Source organism: Sebastes fasciatus, chromosome 12 (genome assembly GCF_043250625.1).
Source record: "Sebastes fasciatus isolate fSebFas1 chromosome 12, fSebFas1.pri, whole genome shotgun sequence".
Classification (NCBI taxonomy): Eukaryota; Metazoa; Chordata; class Actinopteri; order Perciformes; family Sebastidae; genus Sebastes; species Sebastes fasciatus.
The window spans coordinates 8,483,983-8,507,353 of NC_133806.1; the positions used below are offsets into that span (position 1 = coordinate 8,483,983).

The 23,371-nt window shown below is 39.4% G+C and overlaps 2 protein-coding genes and 1 long non-coding RNA gene across 7 annotated transcripts; all 3 read right to left on the minus strand.

Annotated features, from left to right (window-relative positions):
* Positions 1-656: 656 nt before the first annotated feature.
* nod1 (nucleotide-binding oligomerization domain containing 1) lies at positions 657-13,069 on the minus strand. Of its 5 annotated transcripts, XM_074652969.1 has the most exons (13): positions 12,908-13,033; positions 12,684-12,759; positions 11,711-11,907; positions 11,353-11,527; positions 7,874-9,683; positions 7,682-7,765; positions 6,390-6,473; positions 6,179-6,262; positions 4,420-4,503; positions 4,243-4,326; positions 4,076-4,159; positions 3,868-3,951; positions 657-1,457 (listed from the first exon to the last, which is right to left on the minus strand). In XM_074652969.1, the coding sequence occupies exons 3-13, from the start codon at positions 11,885-11,887 to the stop codon at positions 1,385-1,387; spliced, it is 2,823 nt and encodes a 940-aa protein (XP_074509070.1). In that variant the 5' UTR covers positions 11,888-11,907; positions 12,684-12,759; positions 12,908-13,033; the 3' UTR covers positions 657-1,384. The 5 variants fall into 5 exon arrangements, with proteins under 5 accessions (XP_074509070.1, XP_074509073.1, XP_074509069.1 ...); XM_074652972.1 differs by lacking the exon at positions 12,684-12,759 and having other exon boundaries at positions 7,874-9,679; positions 12,908-13,069; XM_074652968.1 differs by lacking the exon at positions 12,684-12,759 and having other exon boundaries at positions 12,908-13,069.
* A 2,537-nt stretch (positions 13,070-15,606) lies between these two features.
* On the minus strand, positions 15,607-15,970 carry LOC141778608 (uncharacterized). The gene is made up of 2 exons (XR_012596109.1): positions 15,848-15,970; positions 15,607-15,777 (listed from the first exon to the last, which is right to left on the minus strand). It is a non-coding gene; the product is annotated as an uncharacterized LOC141778608 (long non-coding RNA).
* A 525-nt stretch (positions 15,971-16,495) lies between these two features.
* Positions 16,496-22,676, minus strand: LOC141778607 (uncharacterized). Its single transcript, XM_074652973.1, has 8 exons — positions 22,542-22,676; positions 21,230-21,285; positions 21,082-21,125; positions 19,386-19,615; positions 19,014-19,279; positions 17,783-17,896; positions 17,512-17,653; positions 16,496-17,069 (listed from the first exon to the last, which is right to left on the minus strand). Exons 2-8 carry the CDS (start codon positions 21,266-21,268, stop codon positions 16,930-16,932), a joined length of 975 nt encoding a protein of 324 aa, XP_074509074.1. The 5' UTR covers positions 21,269-21,285; positions 22,542-22,676; the 3' UTR covers positions 16,496-16,929.
* Between the last annotated feature and the right edge of the window lie 695 nt (positions 22,677-23,371).

Here is a 23,371-nt window from a genome sequence, read left to right on the forward strand (position 1 = left end):
AGAGTATCAGGGCTGGAAAGTCAAGTCAGATCAGTTATAGACCCACAGTTTTGGCAACAGCATGTAGATGTAAGGATTCTGCCATCATCACAGATGAATAAGTGTTTGAAGCTAAACGTGTGTGATCAGTTTGGTGAGAACAGTCATATCAGATCTCGTGTAGTTTTTGTTTTATAGAAACGCAAACACAGGAAACTTTAAATCGTGTATAGTCGTGCCTTTGTCAGCAGGAAGCAGGTGCAAATAGATTGCTGCCAATAAAATTGAGTCTCATGGTTAATATTAGACTTGGTTTTTAAGATCTCTGTTAACTACTTCACTTGTCAGAGTTCAACAGATTAAGTGTATTTATCAAATAGATTAAAGAGAGAAAACATGAAACATCAAGTCCCTCCAAAGATAACTCAAACTTCTGTTCAAGTTGTTGAACGCATGATAGCAATCATCTCACATATCTGTCTATCATGCACATAAACTTCATAATTACATTACCTTTTCTCTGTGGAGGACAACAGATGACTTCACATCGTATCAAATAAGAAAAGTCACCTACTTGCCAACGCTGATAACACACAGCCGAAACTCATTTTGCACTTGCATTTGCAACTAGCACTGTGAAAAGGACAAACTTTCCTGCAAAGAGATTTCTGTGTTGATTTTTATTTTGTTGATAGCACTGTCAAGAGTCCATCAGGAGAAATTCATACACTGATGTCATGCAACTGAAACATTCAGAAGGGTATCTGATCTGGGTAGTAAAGGGTATCTGTATATCTTTGCACAAACAGTAAACATTATTCACTCTTTTCACATTGAAGTACACGTCAACACAATCCACCAGCTATGTGGAAAACTAACTGTAATATGAGTAATAGTAAAATAATAAATAGAATACTTATTGTTTATATATACATACAAATCAAAACATGCAACTGAAGTCTATACAAATGTTCATGAAGAGGGAAGTCATTGGTTTGCTTTCCTCCTATTCATCAGTGCTTGAACTTCCTTTTTTCTTAACAGTCATGTCAACTGTCAAACATTTGGTCGAAATTCCAGGTAAAAATCTCCTACATGAAACCGACAGTTTCCTCAGTAAAAAACGGTCTCCTCAGCAATGAGTGATGTAATGCGTATGCAGTATTTCCAAACTTGTATTTCCTGTAGCAAGTATTTTGTTAATGCAGTAGCTGCCAGGAAGGAAACTTGATAGAATGGCAATGAAGAGGCATATTGTCAGACTTTGTGCCCACAGCAAAACAGTTGCGCCCAGGTGAAATCATACAGCACACTGTACCATTGTGCATGCATACAGTGAACACACACACACACACACACACTACATACGTTACTCAGCACATGCACGTCTCACGTGAGTGCCCAGCTAGTGGAACTGCAGCCTTTTCTCTGTCACAAACAGTTTCTCTTCCTCCTCAGTGAGCTGGTTTCCTTTCACACTGTAGGAACATGATCAGACACCATCAGACATTGATTCACATTCAAAACACATTTATGCATTCAAAGTATATACAGAATACATGGAAATGGCTCTGATGCTGTGAGGGATTTGTCTACCTAATTACTTCTACATCTACTACAGTGTGTAACTAATATTCAATTAACAGACAGTATAGAGTACGGTCTAGCCCTGTTCTATATGAAAAGCATCTCAAGATAACTTCTGTTATGATTTGACGCTGGATAAAAATAAATTGAATTGAACTGACTTAAATCATTAGGCACGTGAGCTCCCCAATGCACACCACAATCATAACAGTACATTAAATACTATTTTTGTTTAACAATTCCAACCCAAATTGTCCTTTAAGATACCTTCACATGAATTCAGTCTACAGTTGAACATGAAGGGCTGACCGCACATACCCATACAAAACAGACTAATTATCTCTGTAGAGAGTGACATCACCTGGTAGAGAGGGCTAATTCAGTATCCTGCTTTTACCAGTAAATGTTGTTGTTTCTACAAAATCCTTTATAAAAGAGGAAAGCTTGTGATTTTATCCATGGTAATATACTGTATTATAAATTAAATCTGTGATGTTTGACCACCTGGCGGCAGAGCAAACGCAACATTGACATATTACCTTTTAAGTTGATATGTTGAACTTGCTAGTAAACCATGATCATTCATCTTGAGTTGTGTTTGTGTACATGCGATGAATGTACATCCAATATTCTCTCTCTTTTAGCTCTGTTTTTGGTCTCCACCAACTCCCGAGGGAAATATCTGTCTCTTTAGCTGCTAAATGCTCCACTATGTTCACCAGCTGGTGTCTGTGTCTGTCTGCTGTTTGCTGCTGTGCAGTGGGTTTTTAGAGTTTCTTCTCTGAAAACAGCTGTCTGCTGCAGTAGTGCCGAGATCGAAAAGTGACCGATTGTGTTCTACTGTGGTTCAGAGTGGTTAGCCGGTCCCGGGAGTGGTTAGCCGGTCCCGGGAGTGGTAAGCCGGTCCCTGGAGTGGTAAGCCGGTCCCTGGAGTGGTAAGCCGCTCGTGTTCCTCCACCAAATACCTTTTCCTAACGGCAGTTGCTGCTTGAAAGTGGTAGGCCACTGTCAGACTGTCATACCAGCACCGGCTCCTGATATTTTTTCTGTCTTTATTAACAACATAGCGCCATAAATATAGATATGATAGACGTTGGGGTATTTTCTCACTATAATCTATCTTTTAAGACTAAGATAAAGGATATACCCCGATGTTTATGCCAATCATATTTATGTTGATACAAAACGACATATGCTGCTGCAGGGAGTTAAATGCTGTGAATTTATAAATGTAGATCCCCCTTCCTGGCAGACAGGCTGTATACCTGCCTCTGCGTACTCGAGCCAATAATGTAATTTACAGTTAAACTTTCAGGTGTAATCAATACATAAAAACACACACATTCATTTCAGACTATCCAAAAATAGATTATGGTGAGAAAATACCCCGACGCCTATCATATCTATGCTGGTAGAAACGGCTTATGCCACAATGATGACCGGTAATATGCCATAACCGGTACACATGCCATACGTATGCCTAGTAAATGTTCCACGACGTGGAGTTTTATTTATGTGTGATCGCGTGTTATTATTAAACATGCCAAAAATAATACAAGTATTATTTGGTTAATTGGCTCTAAATTTAGTCCGACTGGCTACAGTGGCTAAGGAGGCTAGCTATAGCCTCAGGGTACATCGGCAAGTATCAAATGACTTTATATATTTATATTTACAGCATTATGTTGTTAATAAAGACAGAAAAAATATCAGGAGCCGGTGCTGGTATGACAGTCTGACAGTGGCCTACCACTTTCAAGTGGCACCTGCCATTAGGAAACGGTATATGGTGGAGGAACAGGAGCGGCATACCACTCCAGGGACCGACTTGTGCCGCTGAACCACAGTGGCACACCATCAGCCACTTTTGTATCTCGGCGTCACTCGTCTGCTGTGGCCAAAAACTACACTATGAGAGCTGTGATAGTCAACCTAAACAGTTAAGTTGTGGGCCGCACAGATAAACAATGAGCTGAAACTCACTATGAAGCTCTGTAAAGACGAGGGGAGCTGCAGATTCAGCTGATAAGTCTCTGTAGGTTCATCTCTACTAGAGACACCTTTCACATTGTCACTTGATACATTGTTATTATAAAAATATCGATTATAGCCGCCCAATATCTATCAACCAATAAAACCAATTTGCCCCTCCTACCAGCTATCCTACCTTAAATAATAATATCCCATTGGTTTGCATTGACAATGAGATGTAACTGTCTAAAACAGTTGGTCCATGGCATTTGGAGGCCGTTAGAGAAAACAAAGGCCTGAAAGTCACTGTGAATTACACCTGATCCTCACCATATGTCTTTGACTGCTGTGATGTGAGTAAGAGCATCAGCGAGATGTTTAATCCCATCCACGGTGAACTGGTTGCTGATTAACCTGCAGACATAAATATATACAAAGCAGGTGACTTTCTGACAATCAATGTCTGACCAGGGTAATCAACAGGCCTTTACATTGTGTGAGTAAATACAGTGTGTTTATGCATGTGTGTTTTCTTTACCAGAGGTGGATTAAACCTGTGTTCGCTTGGACCAACTCAGCCAAGTGTGGAGCTGCATCATCAGTCAACTCGTTGTGCACCAACCTACAACAGAACAGACATGTACTTCTATACAGAGTAGTTGTGTTAGAACTGTGGAAATCACTCAAACTGAGCGACCCGCCTACCACAATATCCTGAGCGTGCTGTTCTCTTTCAGAGCTTCCGCCAGGCACTTCCCACCTTTAGATGTGATGTCATTGGCTGAGAGACTACAACACAGAAAAAAACAGAAATGAGTCAATTTAATCAATGCGTTTAAATCAGCAGGTTTTCATTGTCTTTGTAGGTAGCTGCCTTCTCACCTGAGGTTGGTAAGGCTCGGGTGGTGCCTCAGAGCTTCTGCGAATGCTTCTGCTCCCTCGTCGCCGATGCTGTTCCCCCACATTCTGCAAGCGAAGATATCAAAACCGTCATGATCTGAGCTGCATCAGCAAGCATACAAACACAAAGGGCCTGTCTTACTTAAACCAGCAGTATCCTCCAAGAGATTTTTTTTTTTAGAAATTAGTAGGGCTGTCAATCGATTCAAATATTTAGTCGCGATTAATCGTATGATTGTCCATGGTTAACGGTGATAAATCGCACATTTTTCTATCTGTTCAAAACGTACCTTAAAGGGAGATTTGTCAAGTATTTAATACTCTTATCAACATGGGAGTGGGCAAATATGCTGATTCATGCAAATGTATGTATATATTTATTATTGGAAATCAATTAACAACACAAAACAATGACACATATTGTCCAGAAACCCTCACAGGTACTGCATTTAGCATAAAAAATATGCTCAAATCACAACATGGCAAACTCAAGCCAGACAGGCAACAACAGCTGTCAGTGTGTCAGTGTGCTGACTTGACTATGATTTGCCCCAAACTGCATGTGATTATCATAAAGTGGGCATGTCTGTAAAGGGGAGACTCGTGGGTACCCAGAGAACCCATTTTTTAAAACGGATTTGCGTAAATGAGTTATTATCGTGTTAACTTTGACAGCCCTAGAAACTAGATATGTTTTCATGCTTTAAAGCAGCAGTGGGTATGAATGGAGCAAATATGATTAAACATTTTTTTTTTTATAAAACGGTCGCTATATCCTGAAAGTAGTGCATGAGACGGGTAATCTGAAAAAAATCATGTGCCTCTGTGTCCTCCGGTGCTCCTAACGGCATCTGCAAGATTTCACAGACTGGAGGAAAACAACCAATCAGAGCTGAGGAGGAGTCTGCCGTCCAGCTTCCACTCGTAAACTCCGACCAAACGGTCAAACTAGGCACGCTGATCAAATACAAATCAATATTCTGTTACTGTAATGCCTATTTCTCGCCTCAAATGTTTTCAGAAACATCTTGTAGTGCACGGTTTAGCTGTAAAATGAGAAAGTTTGTGACCCGGCAGCCATGTTAAGATCTCTTGAGGAAATACCACCCACCAGCTGGAGTACAGCCAATAGGAACACTCTCTCTCTGAAATTACCTGTGATTGGTCAAAGTCTTCCGTCACGGGCTAGATTTAAAGTGTGAAGACAGAGCCATGAGGAGGTGCAGAAGTCTAGTTTTCTCTCAGAACACTTGAATTACAATATGCTGAAAGGTTATTATGGAATTTTTGCCCAATGATTCCAGAAAATTGTTGACTACTGAAGCTTTAATATCACATTTTAAAACGCACACACATGCCCATCAAGATTAAACAAGTATAACAACTCCTCTCAAACTTACGATGCGTTATTCACCAATGGTTTTTGACCAGGGCTGTTAGCCTGTCAAGAATTGTGCGACTTGCTAAATCCCGATGGACGATTCTAATGGTTTGTCAAATTTGGGTTCAATCGTCAAATATATATATTTTTAAGATTAACATGTAATTTAACATGTTACGCATGTTTTGTTACTACTTGAGAGATAGTAATAAAACAATGTTTTTGTCACCATCTGAAACATTCCTCCATTAATGCTCTCTCGGAGCCTCTCCACAGCTTTAATGAGCCCAGCGGGATACAAACATCCTGCATTAAGTAAATCCAAAACAGCAAAGAGGTTTTACAGAAGTGAAGTCTTACCCCACATCAAATATAGAAGTGCTCCTCTGAATTGCGCTGGCCAAATACCTCCCACCAACACTAGTGATCTTGTTTTTACCAATCCTAAGGACAAAGCAATGTCAACATCAATTTAAGAAACATATGACCACAAAATATTCATTTTTACAGTTATTATAATCATCATTATTATAATATTCTAATTCTATATTGGTACAAGTTAGAAACATACTTGACGACTCGCAGCTTTGGGCATTCCTCAATTATCTGAGCCACTAGCTTGGCTCCAGCATCTGTGATGTGATTGTTGTAAAGCCTGAGGACAAAAATACAGATTAAGGCTCAAGATTCTGTTTCACTCTCAGAAAAACAAAAGCAGAATTGTACTTTATGGAGCACTAATACTTGTTTGTATAGCCAAAAATATAATCATGTACCCAAGAGACCAAAATGTAGCTTTGAACAAAACAGTAGTTAGAAATATAGTACACTCCCCTTTTACCCACTGGTTCCTTTTTCTTCTAATTAAAATGTTCCAATTCCCCCTGCACTGCAACTTCGTGCTGCTGCTACTAAAGCCTTGGGGCAAACAAATCTGCAAATATTTGCTCCACCTCTCATTAACTTCCTTTGAAAACCATGAACCAAGCACACAACTAAATTACTAGTGCATGAAGCAGCAGAGCAAGCCACAGCATTTTTGTAGTCCTAAACAGAATACTCCTGTTAGCATGAGGGCTATAGTCTCTACACTGACAGTGTGTATTAGCAGGTAACTTAAGTGTCTTCCACTAAATAAAACTCCATGTGAAACATCAAACTCTCCACAGCAACTGAAAGCAATTGTTTGACTAAAAACCTAGTCTAGACGGATATGAATAACACTTTTCATGTCATGTAGAACATGAATGTTACGTATAACTATGACCAGAACATTTATGGAAAAACTGCTTTTTCAAAAGTCAGGAATGACCTTTCAGTCCAACAATATAAGTCAACATGGACGAAATCTGCTCAGAAAAATTCTAATTTGATCTATAATTCCATGACAAGTAGGAAAACTAAGACTGGGCAAACTCTAACTGGACGATCGAAAGCTCCACAACAGCTACTGAGTGGACCCACATTCAATCAAGTACTGTATTAAAGAACAATTACTTATACTTTACTTGAGCATTTATATTTAATGCCACTTCTTGCTCGTACTCCACCACATTTAAGAGGGAAATATTGATGTTTTTACACCATTAAATGTATTTTTCTAGTTACTAGTTACTTTTCAGATGGGATTTTTAAAGATGAAACCACTGGTTCCCAACTTTATTGGCTTTTGACCAATTAGAAACCTGGGGCCACATTTCAGATGTCTATGACTGAAGGCCAATTCAATGCAGAACTTGTAAGGTGAGGTGAACATGTATTTGTAGTTTGTTGTACTGGTTCACTTAAGTAAACATTCTGAATACTTCTTCCACCTCTGGTCTGGTACATATGTATCTTGGAACAATTGCCAAATTTACTCACCCCAAGAACTCCACAACTTTGTGCTTACATAGCTCCTCTGCAAGAACCTCAATGCTGCTGTCTGACAGGTGATTGACACTCAATCTGAGGACAAGCAGTTTGATTAGTGTTTGGTTAGATGAGTTATAACATCAGTCTGAATATCCCTCAATGGAAATTAGAAGGTATTTAGAACATGTTTAGATTTTTTACCTCACTATTGTCATCTTGCAAAAGGAGGGCTTCAGCTGCTTCACCCCATAGTCACTGATGTTGTTGTTGTCCATGTCAAGGCCCAGGAACTTCTGACGGTGCTGCAGTACAAAGTTCAGGGCGGTGCAGTCACCTGAGTACACGTTACAGTAACCCAGCTTGATGATGCCAGCTGTGATGCCTTTCGCTGTCATCTGAGCGATGTCTTTGCTCCCTGTCTCAAAGATGCACCTCAGCATCCACAGGAAGTTGGGCAAAACATGAACGATCCTGCCAATGTCACTGTTGTAGTGGGGTAAGCCATGAAGATGGGACTTTACACTGGTGGAAAGGTAGGATTTTAGTAAGGCCCGTTTTTTCTTTAATAACACAGGAGATACCAGATGCTCCATCAGGCCGGTGTGAGCCTTGGACAGCAGTCCACTCAAGAACAGATTGGTGAACTGAAGGTGCTCATTAGTTGCAAATGGCGTCTTTTCACTGGACATTGAGGAGCCACTGATGCAGAAGTCAAAAGGCAGACACATTGATTCTCTTTTCCTGCTGCACTCAGCGAAGAACTTGAGGATGGAGCTGGCAGCAGCCTGCTCATCCAACACTAGAGCAAACGCCGCCAGGAAGGACTGGAGGGTGACATGGAGGACTTCAAATGTAGCAGGGCTTCCACTTGCATCATTCTCACTGACAGGTCTAAGAAAGCCCAGGGTCAGGTCCTCCTCTGTCAGGCCACACGCAGTGATCTCCTCTTGGCTGCAAATGAAGCTACCTCTCTCCATAACCTGAAGTGCTAGATTGGCAAACGCTGCGAGAGGCCTGAGCCCTGCTTTGAATGTCTCCGAGACACACCGAGTGCTTTTCTTCAGCAGAGATGGCGCGGGTGAGGCTGAGCGGCTGAGGAACACCTCAGACAGCAGGAGGAAGATGCCCGTGAGTGTGATGCAGGTTTCAGGCAGGTGAAAACTATCATGCATGGTGTGCAGGTGCGTAAAGCTCTTGAATACAATCCAGCAGAACAGCGGGGTGGAGCAGAGGCCACAGAGGTGGGGGCTTGCATCCAGCTGAACTGACACCAGCTCACGGTGCTCCTGCTCCTTGAAGTGCAGATCAATGTAGGTCTTCAGATGAGCTGGGGAGAATCCCCGCAGAGCCACCTTCTTTCTGATCACCCTACTCTGTATCTCGGTTCCTGTCCTGGCCGTCAGCACCTTCTGGGAGCCCTTGAGTAGTTTCCCACAGAGCAAGCTGTTGAGCAGCTGGAGGGGGTGTGCCTTGACTTCTGGTGACACCACTTCAGGAACATTCATCAGGTCTTTCATCTGAATCTCATCATAGCCATCGAATGTAAAAAGAACCTTCTCAGGGAAGCGCAGGATGTAGTCAAACACCTCATTATCTGGATCAAGATCTGGGTAGCAGTTGTATTTGAACAATAGGTCTCTGAGGGAGATCTGGTCTGTGTCCTTGAAGATGCTGAACATCCTACAGCGGAACTTAAAGAAGAAGATGGCGTCCGTCTGCAGCTCTTTCCTGGACCAGAGGTTCTGGAGCTTCTGCAGGAGGATGGATTTTCCCACACCGGCATCCCCCGACACGTAGATGGTTTCACCTTGGGGATTGAAGACCGCATGGTCTCCTAGGAGCTGGTCCAGACTCTCCAAGAAGCCCAAACTTTCATTGGTGTCGTTGAACAGTTCCATCAGTGTGTCAGTGTATAGGTCCTCCAAACGGGTCTCCTCTCGCTGGCCGTATGACATGATGAAGCTGGTGTCCCGGCTCATCTCATGCCTCAACTTCCCACAATACCTGCTGACTTAGAGGAGGCAGACAGTGAATTATAAGTTCCAGGGATTCAGTTTTCTATTTAGGACAAGACTAATTTTAACCAACCCAAAAATGTATGTTGTTTTTTTGTGTTTCATGTTTCTTTTATCTTCGCTGCAAACTAAATTTCCCTCGAGACGACAAAGTTAAAGGTTACTATTAAATTCTTAAAAAACATTTTTAAGTATCACGGTGACTTTGCTTCCCCCTTTTTTTAAATTTTAAAATCAATAAAAATCAATACATAAATAAATAAAAGGGAAAATTAAACAGAAGAGTAAATAAATAAGGGAATTAATACGAAGATAAATAAATAAAGAAACACATATTAAAACAGAAATATAAATTAATTAATTAATTGCTATATTTATCTTTGATATTATTTTTGCTAAATTTGATGACATATTTATTTATTTATTTATTCATTTATTTTTTATTTTGGCAGGTTCCGTCCTCCATACCCTACACACACATTTAGCAGGAAAAACAAGTCATGAACAGTCGTTGCGTGCGGCCGGGACCGCTCCTGGATCATGTGGCACACAGTTTTTCTGATGCACACCCACAGTTTTATTTTGGCTACGATAGTGGTCTAACCAGGGACCTTTGCTGCACATGTATCTCTCTGTGATAAAGACAAAAAAATGCCCAGCCATACTTACTATTTGAATTATATGAATTATAAGGTCCAGGGATTCAGTTTTCTATTTAGGACGAGACTAATTTTAACCAAACCAAAAATGGATTTTGTTTTTTTGTGTTTTATGTTTTTATCTTTTATCTATCGAAACTAAATTTCCCTCAAGACAACAAAGTTAAAGGTTACTACTAAATTCTTAAAAACCCTTTTCAAGTATCGCGGTGACTTTACCTCCCCCATGTGGATTATAGCCTGAGACAGGGCCCGTGTGTATTGTTACACACTTGTATTGACACAGGCATACCATGCCCAGAGTGTTTTCACCAGTTTTAGTGGCAGGTAGAGCAGCATTATGATCCCTGTATGAAATACATTTAGCAGTGGTGACAGGATTCCAGTTTTTGGTGGGCTATGGAAATGTGCAGATTTTTCTTCTAATTGTTCTACTGATTGAATAAGTTTAAAACATGATGGCTTGGTGTTTAATTCACAATTATTTGGACCAATAGAAGACAGGCGCATGAACATACCAGATGGGATGATTATCTAAAACAACTCATCACCTTACAAATAAAGGAGTAACATTCTTTGCAAAAACTATACAAAAGTCTGGAGCAAAGCACAGTGAGAATAAAAGGGAGTTAAAGGGGACCTATAATTCCTATTTTCATGTTTCTACTAGAATATGTTTACATGCTTTAATGTTCAAAAAACATCATTTTTCTCATACCAGGTGTGCTGCAGCACCTCTTTTCACCCTAAGTCTTAAACACTCTGCTTGAGCTCCTGCCCCGCCCTCTCGAAAAGCCCAGTCTGCTCTGATTGGTCAGATGGCCCACTGTTGTGATTGGTCAACCGAACCAAACTCTTCAGACTTCGCTCCAGCTCCGCGCGAAATAGCTTTGTTTGAGGGCGTGCCAAACTAGCCGCTAGGTAAAACCCCCTTACATGATGTATATGAAGCATAAAAAAGAACATCTTGGTGGCATAGACCAGCATTAGTGATTATAATACTTACTGGGATCTGTGTTGACCACTGTCATCACCGTTACATCACTTTTCGGGTTGTAGTTGATCTCTTTCAACCACGGCTGGAGGTCTATGTATGCATCACATACTTTATATATGACGTAAATAAAGTATTCGCAGGCCTCCTCCCCTTTGCATTGGACTAGATCCAAGATTTTGCGCACCTGAAAAATAATCACAGGAAAGAACGTCTGTGTTGGTTATAACGTCACAAACTTACTTTATTTTTGGATTTTTAACCAATATATATTTTACAGAGATTTAAAACAATGTATTTAAGATGTTTTTTTAATGAATGAAAATCAAACAAATGTTTTTTATTTAACAGATGTCTTTAGTTTTCCTGCCTGATCCGTCTTGGTGGCAGTTCGCTGTACGATCTCAACATCTTCTTCACAAACGAAGCCACAGGCCAACAGGTTGTCCAGGATGCATTGAATACTCCTCAGCCTGGACACCAGCAGCTCCCTGTGGTAGGTGAGGATGTTAAGGCACGACGCCTTGGCTTCTTCTATCTGACCCATATTTACTGCAGAACTGTCACCTGTGTGGGATTACACGTGGGCAGATTATGAGATAACGGGGGCACCTGGGCACAGACATTCAAAGTGCCCCACCACCTCTCTTACATAGGAGAAAGACACTCTTTTCATAGTCATCGTGAATCTCTTTGTAGTCTTTTCATGTCTCTTTGTGGTCATTTTGAGTCTTTTCCTTGCTGGCCCGTTCAGTAATCCATCCACGGGATTACAGATGACAAGGAGCCATTTAAGCATTTTGCTTTACGCTCTATAATCACATTTTAGACATCCCCAAATTACAGTAAAACCAGCCAAAATGATAATTCAAGACTTCTTCAAAGACAGTCTTTACACTGATATTACAGATATTATAAATGGACTCACAGTGATAACTTCAGAAATCTGCAATTGTGTTTTTTAACGAGTCCAGATAATATTTTTTAGATGTCTGAATAAGTATCCACATTAGAGAAGTACATGACCTGAGTCTGAGGCAATAAATCTATAAAAAAAAAACACTGCACCAATCAGTACTGGTTATAACGACTTGGCACTGGCACAAATAGTGCAGAAACAGGAAAATACACAAATAAATTGCCACAGACAGCTGCCCCAAAGTTGTTTACTTCTCAATTTTGACAAGTCAATGCTATACATATCTTAAACTAATTTAGTCGAAAAGTAATGACCAAATATTTGTACATAATTCTCCAAATTTTGTGCCAAAGCTGTTTCCTAAATCTTTTAATGGTCGATATGGTTAGTAGCTATAATGTCATACAGACAGTAAATCACTCACCAACTCCTGCCAAGTGGCACTCCTTAATGAACTGTCAAAGTGAACACATCCCCCTCTCTCTTCTCTGTGTTTAGCACTGGTAGGTGATCACAAAGTTACAAATATGGAAATGTGTTGTGTCATTAGTTACATTAGATGTTTGTTTTGTATCATATCTGTAAACTAAGTGTACTGCTGACTGTGGTCCAGTAGAAACACATTGATACACAACAACTGAATCTTACCATTGTGTTGCTTCCACACCAATATGCTGTAAACACTGCACTTCAAAATAAAACACTAGCGTTAAAAGGAACTGTTGCTACTGTCAAAATCGCCTATTAGATTACTTTGTGTACACTACATCTACTGTCTACAGATAAAAACTGTCAGTTGCTTTCTGTTGTAGGAAGTGAAAGTAGTCATTTCACACAATCTGCTGGTGCTGCATTCAGGTCCCCACGGAAATATAGGAATTTCAATCACAACAGGTATTTCTTATTGAATAATAAGACTACAAAAATATAAATAACTATTTACAGAGCCACGTGGTGTTTTCACTTTATTTTACTGTGAAAGATCTTGTGTGATCCCTGTCTTTAAGACACTGACCATGAATTGTAATGTGGGTTGAGTCTAACCCACGGATGTGCATATATAGCTGCCTCTTTGGGTGGTACAGGCACACCTTATAAGGTGTGCCTGTACCACCCAAAGAGGCAGCTGGCTCACCCCAAAAATCAGATGATTTTTTTAGTTATAGCCTTACTAAAACGAGTTACTATTACTAAGTAGACATCCATTATTTGCATAATGAGGCAGAAGTGCATAAAGAAATGTATAAAGAAAAGAATACAGAAATAAATGAGTTTGGAGAAATAAATTAAGGGTGCAAAGGGAAAATTGTGCAGGAAATAAATACATAAATACATTTTTAAAAAAATACATACATTTAAAAATAAATATAAAACAAATCAAAAATAAGTGCAAAAATAAATAAAAAATAAATGCAAAAATAAATAATTCGATTTAAAAAAATTAAATCAATACATAAATAAGTAAAAGGAAAAATTAAACAGAAGAGTAAATAAATAAGGGAATTAATACAAAGATAAATAAATAAAGAAACTAATTAAAACCGAAATATAAATGAATGAATGAATTAATTAATTGCTATATTTATTTTTGATATTATTTTTGCTACTTTTGATGACATATTTATTTATTTATTCATTCATTTTTTTATTTTGGCAGGTTCCGTCCTCCATACCCTACACACACATTTAGCAGGAAAAACAAGTCATGAACAGTCATTGCGTGCGGCCAGGACCGCCCCTGGATCATGAGGCACACAGTTTTTCTGATGCACACCCACAGTTTTTTTTTTTTTTGGCTACGATAGTGGTCTAACCATGAACCTTTGCTGCACATGTATCTCTCTCATTTCCTCTCTGTGATAAAGACGAAAAATGCCCAGCCATACTTATTATTTGAACTGATAGTATGATCTACTGAGGCATATTCTTAAATAAATTTGTGGAACTTTCCTCGCAGTCACTGACACACAGAAACCGTGACGTCAGTAAGTATTATTTCAACATGGGAGTATTAGTTTCTGGCTCTCTGCAAATAACTTCCCATAAGTCCACCCCATTGTCTGCTGTGTCCAACAATATTTGTTTTCGCCCCGGCCACCTAAAAGTTTAATATAGCATTTTTTTTAGATTATTTTGTTTTATATATATGAAACTTACTGTAACTTTTGTTACAATAAATCGGGTAAAAATCAGATAATTCTGAATATCTTGATTAGCTCTACAGCTGTGCCATAACTACATCAATCTACAATCGTATAGAGTGCAAACTCTGCAGTAAGTCCAATTGGAATTTTTTGGGTACTTGTTTGACAGTAGAGCTTTCACTATGGAACACTATAATGGGTGTAAAAGTACATTTCTCTACTTTTATCACATATCCATATCTACTGATCGATAATGAAGTATTGTGCATGCAACCTCCCTGCAATTTTAATTGAAATTCACAGACTGATGTGTATTATATGAAAGATAAAAGTCACTAAAAGGTGGACGTAGTTTAGAGTTGTCACATATAAAACAGCAAATTATAGAAGAAGAGTGATCAAATAATTATATTGTATTATATATAATTTTATTTTGCTTATCAGGTGTGTTAGTATGGACTTCCCTGCTGTAAGGCTAGAAATTGCTGTGGATTCATTCAGGACGTCACTCTTCCACATCATCTACACAGCAGCAACACGTGGCTGTCATGGAGAAGAATCCCTATTCCTCTTCAGCATCGTCCTCTGAGTTTTGACTGTGGCAAAGCATAAGGTACGTTCACCACTGCAGGTGACACTGCGTCATTTGTGCCAGTTGATCCATTGTTTTTGCCAGTGGTGGTCATGCAGCTGAGGCTAGTGGTCCATCATCAGTGCCAGCGTTGGTTTTTATCATCAAACCAGTGGCAGCTGATGGTGAGGCATCTGAGCTGGTGGTGGTTGCTCCATTGTGTGAAACTTCGGGAGTCCCCAGAAAAATGGGGAATAGTTTATTTTCACTCTTACACTGAGCCCAGACTAAGAGTCACAAGAGTGACTATACTCACTTCCTCCACTGTAGTTGACAACTATTGAATTCTGGTCTTAATCATCTAACAACCAAAATATTTTCAGATTGAGGTCCCTGAAGGGAAATCTTATCAAATGAGGGTCCATGACCTAAAGTGTATCCATTTAGGGGTCCTTGACATGAAAAAAGGTTGAGAACCACTGCTCTAGGCTACTATTATTTTATTCTACTCGTCCTATCTCTATTATTTACCCAAACTCTTGTTTTCTACTTTGTTTCACCACCTCTCGCCAGTGAGCTTAGCAAGCAGTCATTTGGGGTTCTCAGTAGTCACACACTTGTCTCCAGGAAAATGCACTTCTTTTGTTTTATTCGGTGAAGCCGCTCAAATGTATCTCTCATCTGGACTGCAACTTACAGAAACATTACCTTCCACCTTCTCTTCCCCCCTCCCTCTCAAACACAGAGCGAGTGACGCAGCGTTCAGTCCGTCTATGTAAGTGTCTCAGTCCAAAAGTCAAAATCTATTTATTTTTTCAGTAAATTTTGACTTTTGGACTGAGATGAGATGTAATCATTTCCAAAATTCACAACATGATCTAACAAAATATTCTGCTTCATTCCATATATGTTGGCGTTTAGCCTTTCAAAAACATTTTCACTGCGATCAAAAACTGTTTACTCTCCCACTTGCACCTGTACTAACGGGGCGTTCTAGCAGCAATCTAACAACACCAAAAATTACACTTATATGACCACAAGAACTCAAAGTCATATTTTCCCCAAATATTATAAAATGTTTTTTTTAGGGTGATAACATCATAAAATATGTTGATAGACATTTGAAGCTTCATTTGAAAACCTCGATAAAAGCTTTGAATGTAAAAATAAAGATTCCTGTGACAAAGTCTATCTTGCCTTTGGTTTCACAGTAAATGCGGTGGGAGATGTGACAATATGAGACCCAACCAATTAAAAAGACAAATTTACATCAAATTCATGCCATTAAAATAGTGGTTTAATAAAGTTTAGGTGAAAGTTGTGTTTTTTTATTTACACATCCAAAAGTACAGAAAGAATAGTGGAAGGAATGTTCATGATCTTGATGTTATTTCAATACACAAGTTAAACTTGGCACTTTTTTTTCCTCCAAAGGGGGAATGATAGAAAAAGTTTGAGAACGACTGGTTATAGTGATGAGCTCAGGAGCTTAAGAGTTCAAAAGTCTTACGGCCTATGGTATGAAGCTGTCCCTGAGCCTGGTGTTGCAGGACTGGATGCTGAAAATACGTCTAAAAGACTAATTAAAGGCCATAGCATTCAAACAATTTAAAGGCAAAAAACAGAATAAATGAGTGTGAACTAGTTAATTTGTGTGAACTGAACTTTGAGGTGGTTCTTATGAAGTGTGAACTCGCAGATCACTGGAGATTCATAATCATCGTCACACTCCACAGTTTCTAAGTTTTACTTCAGCTGAAGTTCAGCGCTCTGGAGAGACATGAGTCCACCACACAGAGAGCAGCAATCAGAACTGAGCAGGCTTCAGTTCCCTTTCTTTGCACCTTGTCTACCACGTCTCGTGCTTTTTCTTCTTTGGATTTTGTTATGGCTGACTGCATTTCATCATTAGTTTCAGACTCACTCCCAACAAACTGTGTCCTAACTCAGAAAAGCTACTTGTCAGCTGGGGCGCTGTCCTTTGCTGGGACGCTGCCCTCTGCTGGGACGCTACCCACTGCTGGGACGCTGCCCTCTGCTGGGACGCTGCCCACTGCTGGTACGCTGTCCTCTGCTGGAATTTCCCCTCTTGGTTCTAGAAGATAACCAGGGAAAAATACTTTTGTAACAATCACTTTTAAACAGCGATCTCTTGGAAATGGATTTTTAAATTGTATTATATTCGTCATATACGTACAAATGCATACATGAAATTTGACCTCTGCATTTAACCTATCCTTGGGGAGCAACTTGGCGTTCAGTGTCTCGCTCAAGGACACTTCGACATGCAGACAGTAGGAGCCAAGGATCGAACCGCCAACGTCGCGTTTAAAGGACGACCACTCTACGCACTGAGCTACGGCCTCCACCGTTCATTTAATGGAGCAATGACGTGCTGGAAATTACATGTAGCCTTAATAAAGAATGATATGTGATGTGGAGGTCCCTGAATGTACATAAGAGCTATTCTAGTGTATCACTGGTGTCTGAACTCTGACATCAGGTGGAGTGCTGCTGCAGGAGGGTGAAGTCTTTACCTTTCATTGACACGTGGCGTTTCCAGATTTCTTTGCTCTCTTGATTCGCGACCGTCACAGTCACTTTCTCTGTTGTTGTAGCCAGGAAAATTTCAAATGTTGGATGGAAATTTGGTCCATTCTTTATGTGAAATTGGTCCACCTGAACCCAAGAAGCAAGAGGTAAAAATGTTTACTTTCCTGATTGTGAATCTACAATACATGCAACCAAACTTGTATTCATGGTCATTCTGTTTATAAACATTAGAAGTGTAGAAATGACTTGACTCACCTCAGGCTGTATATGGGTGTTCTCAGGACAGTGGACACTGTAACGTTCACCAAAGTCGAGTTCACAGTCGGAGGACATCTTGATGTACTGAGAACGTCCTTGTTGGACGGCAACCTTAAGTAACAGGACATTTTCTATTAGTTTATGCTCAGATAGTCAAGGTAATTTAATGCACATTTAAAAAACACAAATTTTGAAACATGCTTTACAGAGAGATGCAAATTACAGTCAATTAAAAACACATGTATGAGAATATACTGTAATTAAATTAATAAAAGCATAGAATAATTGATTCTGGATAAAAACACAACCGCAATGCACATCTTCATCATTTGAATTCTAAGCGCCGTCTCCCATTTTTCTTTAACCAGAGCAGAACCAGGTTTATTATTTTCCGTTGGAAGATAGAATTGGAAGATAGATTTTGCAACTATCTTTTTTTTTTGCCCTCTACAGATCCACTGAACTGTGACCAGATGAATTGTAAATATCTGTGTAAGTGTGTTGCTGGAAACATGTAGGAATTCCTCAACTGTTGGAGGTTTCATCATCATCATACAGGTCGCTAATTATATGTTTGCCTTTTTGAGCCCATCACTGTAAAAACCAAGGTAGTCTTGAACATAATTTGAGTAAGTGGTGAGAAGGGAAAGTTTTCCTCCATATTTTAACAGACTGCATTATAATTGGATTGTTTGTTGAATCATTTCTCACATTTCTATTGGTAATGCAGTCTGAAACAAGTCAAATTTAATATGTGACTTTCTATTTGCATCCATGAGAGCGATTCTTATCTTCCAACCAAGTGAAATAATTCTTGGAATTAAGCTAGTTTACAAAAACTAAATTATTGTATTTTTTGAAAAGGCAATGTGATACAAACACATAAGTATTTGACGTTAATTTTATTTAATTTTCTCTGCCTGTAAGACTTCTCGGCAGAGTGATCCATCTCAGGAAGTCTTTTTCAGTTTTTTGTGTGTTGTGTTTACTATTTATGCCATCTGGTGGAAGTGTCACGAATGATACTGGCAGGCAGAAATACACACAAGAGAGAATATAGGGGGAAAAAAAGGGACGATCAATCTGAAGATTTACAGTTCAGATAGATTTAGATTTTCACCACAGCACGAGAAAGTTTTATAAGAGGAGCACAGTGTGAATCGTCTTTTTGGAAACAGCTGTGGCTTAAAACAAGAGTTTTAGGCTGATGGAGAGCAGAGAGCTTTACCTCATGCAGAGGGATGTTGGCCTGCAGCATAAATACATTGAGTACATGTTTTGCTTGGCTCATGGGTCGGAGGAACAGCAGAATTTTCCCCTTTACTGTCAGCGTGTCTTTCAGAAACCTTCGAACGACATCCCAGACCAGGCCAAAGGCAGAGAGGTGAGGGACCTTCACGACCACATGAGTGTCTGTAATCTCCAGCGGCTCCAAGATGCTCATACCATCATCAGTCATGTGGACGACAGACAACCCGCTATCAAGGAGCAACGCTGTGAAAGCAAAGAGATGTTAAGCCTTTGTATTACTGCTAAAACAGGCCAATTCTTTGCAATTTTACAAATTATTTCTTAACATTGTATACAGCCATGTCTTTACCTTCCTTTGTTTCACAGTGTGGGAGGTGGAGCTGACAGACGGCAGCATCCTCAGAACACTCGATTTTGTACAAGCACCCTGCAGGCGCCTTGCCAGCTGGTTGGAGGATGTTGTCATCCCATATGACAGTCTTGTACTTCAGCTCTGCCTCCTGAGCCATAACAAACACCATTCCAGTTGACTCACACCGGAACACACCTGGACCAGGACACTTGAACCTGTAGGATGTACTAATGTAACAAGCATATATCGGCCTGTTAGTCACATCATCTGTTTTCACTGACAGGTGTTCATATGTAGGGAAAGTGAGTGTGGTGTATAACAACCAGTGGACCAATGCACTCTCTTTTAGGTTGTTTTCAGATCTGTTTGTTTGCGATGTTCTGATTCAGAGACTAATTTGATACAATTGCGAGCGTCTAGACTGTAACTAGAAAACAACGTCCTGATGCATCGTATTTGAAGACGTGCCGCCTAAAGACTTTCCCGTCGGAGATGGGCTCTGGTGGATACCACCACACACTCGCAAGACAATTATTCTTGAGAGTTCTTAACTAACCCTAACAAACGAGATCACGCTAAGCGGTCCTACGACGGTGGTTATCAACTCGGTAAGTCAACCCAGGGTTTCTCAGTCTGGCTGTGAGCGCGTTCACATGAATGGGGTGGTGGTGTCTGCAGGTTATGACCAATCACAGACATGGACAAGTCTACTGACTTGCAGACAAGACAGGCAGAGCGGCACATTTTTACAAACGAAGAGTAAACTTTATTAGACAAATACGAAGAAGTTAAACACTTAATCCAGGCTAAAGTAACTCAGTTGATGCTGCCAAATGCAGGAAGAACAGCTGGCAAAAGAAACCCAATGTGTGTATGCATAAATTAACAGACTTTTTAATTTAACAGAATACTCAAAAGTCAGATATCATCGTCTAAATATAAAAAGCTTTACGATATGTAACGGAAGAATGAATTACACCTAATTATGCCCATTTTCAAAGTTGCGGCATGTGTGACTATTTGACTCAAGAGCAAGTCAAAAGAATAAATATAAAAACATAATTTAAAGCGGTAAACACCCACAGCATATATCCAGCTGTCCTTCCTGCATTTGTCAGTTTAAACTGTGTTGTTTTTAGCCTTGATTATGCCTTTAACGTCTTCGTATTTGTGTAATATTACCATACGATCTGCGCACCGATCTCTGATTGGTCAGTAGGCGGTGCTTTTATAAGAGTTGAGCTCTTATCTGGAAAATAACCTGCTCCAGAGCAGGTTAGCCGTTCAGCTTAGGTTACCATGGCGATCTACCCCGGTAAGAAGATAACCACCTTTGTAGGATGGAAAAACCGGGGTTAACCCTGAAGTTACCTCGCTAACAGCAAATCCTGCTTCGTAGTACAGGTCTTGATTAGATTATCTTTTTATCTTTGGCTAGCTCTATGGGCTGCCGGTGATCTAGCTATACCAACGTGAAAGAGCATCCCATCAGGCAATGCGTTGCCAGTTGTAGGGTGGTTTTGTGTTCTGACTGCAAACAAACTGCTCCAGAGTTTGAGTGGAGAGGAGCCGAGACCACCGTCTCCAGGTGGGTTGGTTTTCCTCCTGTCCTTTCCAATTTTTTGAGTCGTCAGCCACCACTGTGAACCATGAAAGACGTTGTAATAGTGTTTTGTCATTTTATTAGGACTACCTGTATTTAGCGTCAATGTGCTCAGGTTGGAAGGGTAATGGAGTCTGAAATTAAGAAAGCACAAAGTTAGTTATTTTAATAGAAGTTCTATTCAGTGGTGAAACCTCAATAAATATACTTCACGGCTGTACAATTGCTCCTCTCTCACCTTCTTGGCATCCTCGTCCAGGTTGGTTTTCACATCCATTTTGATATTGGAGTCGTCTGTTGGAGAGAAGAAGAGAAAGAGAAAGAACAATAATGAAACTTGAATGAAGGTAAGAAACACTAGCAGCCAAAATTCTTGAATATTTTCCCCAACAGCTCAATTGCATTTTGACTGGGCGTAATTACTTCATGTCTAAACAACAGTTAGAGATATCTGTAATTCAGTTCTGTCTATCCCAGGGGTCTGCAACCTGCGGCTCAGGAGCCACATGCGGCTCTTTAGCCCCTCTCCAGTGGCTCCCTGTGGTTTTTCAAAAATGGAAATGAAAAACTGTTTTTTGTTGACATTTTTATTTTTATTTATCATTGTTGTAGGTCTATGGTACGACAGTACGACAGAGTATTAGGGCCACACTGAGGAAAAAAAATTAAATCGGAGATTTCGAGAATAAAGTCATAATGTTACAAGTCGTAGGTTTGCGAGAAAAAAGTCGTAATATTATGAGAATAATGTCAGAAGTTTACAAGAAAATAAACTCGTAATATTATAAGAATAATGTCAGAAGTTTTCGAGAAAATAAACTCGTAATATGAGAATAAAGTCATGATATTATAAAGTAGTAATTTTACGTGCTATTTTATTGTTTTCTCGTAAAGTTATGACTTTATTCTCATAATATTATGACTTTTTTCTCATAATATTATGACTTTATTCTGGAAATCTCAGATGTTTTTCCCCTCAATGTGGCCCTAATACTCCGTAGTACATTGTCTCTTTGGCCCTCACTGTATAAGACTTATATTCTATATACTTAGACTACAAGCTGTGTTACCTTCATCACAATGCTCAAATGTTTTGCGGCTCCAGACAGATTTTATTTGTATTTTTTTGCCTAAAATGGCTCTTTTGATAGTAAAGGTTGCTGACCCCTGCTCTATCCTAAATAACATTAACAGATATTTTAAACGTGATTGTGACCAGTCAGACTTGTTGTGCGTGACATAGCTCATAGGAGGCTTCTGATTGGCTGTTGGCTCAACAAAGCCTCTGAACAGTGATAGCGGAAGCGTCTGCTAAACTTGGATAGTTCAGGTAAAGTTGGGAAGGATATTGACAGATTCTCGGATCAATAACTCAAAAGCGAAACCTTGTTAAAACACAAACAACATGCGTGTCTTTACTGCAGCCTACTGCGTATTTTACTGTACTCTACTGCGCGTCTTTACTGTACACTGACAGACAGCATAACTTAGTAAAATAAATGAATTATAAAAACATGAACAGTTTAATCAAGAATGAGAATAACACTCACCCTGCCTCAGTATCTTTTCCTCCTCTTTCTGCTCTGTGTCTCGTGTAAAATGGAGTCTGACTTTCAGTTTGCTTCCTTCTTCAGCTGAAGTAGTTGCTTCCTGTTTTGTTTGAACCTCCTCCCTTTCTATCAAAATCAGCTTTATTGGCTGCTGTACACAATATTTCGTTTCTCAAAGTTACACACAGTAAGTGTGTGTAGTGCCTACCAGAGGACAGATGGTGGAAGAAATATTCACATCCTTCATTTATTTAAGTAAAACTAATACCACACTGTGTGTAAAATGTTACACTACAAGTGCATTTTACTTAAGAAAGTATTAAAGTAAGCCTATTATCAGCAAAAATGTACTTAAAGTAAAAGTATAACTGTGTCAGTAAAAATGTTCCCTGTCAGTGTTTTACTATTATATCTGATGTTTCTGGATTACTGGTGCATTAAAGTGTATTTTGCATTTTAACTCATTTATATACTGTTGGCTAGTTTAATAAGATAAGATCAGATATTCCTTTATTAGTCCCGCAGTGGGGACATTTTCAGTGTACAGCAGCAAAGGGGATAGTGCAGAAAACAAGATGCATCAGCTAACACAGTAAAAAGAAGAGCTAAACAAAGTGTAACAAAATATGAACCATTTAAATAGAAGGAAGTATAAAAATAGGAGCAGTATATACAGTATTGACAATAAACAGACTATTAACAAAATTGGAAAATGATATTGCATAGTGAGAATGAAATGAAATTCCACCTGAAAATATTGCACAGTATGAATTACACCTTAGTAGTAATAATGATATTGCATAGTCATTATACAGTATAGTGCAGAATTA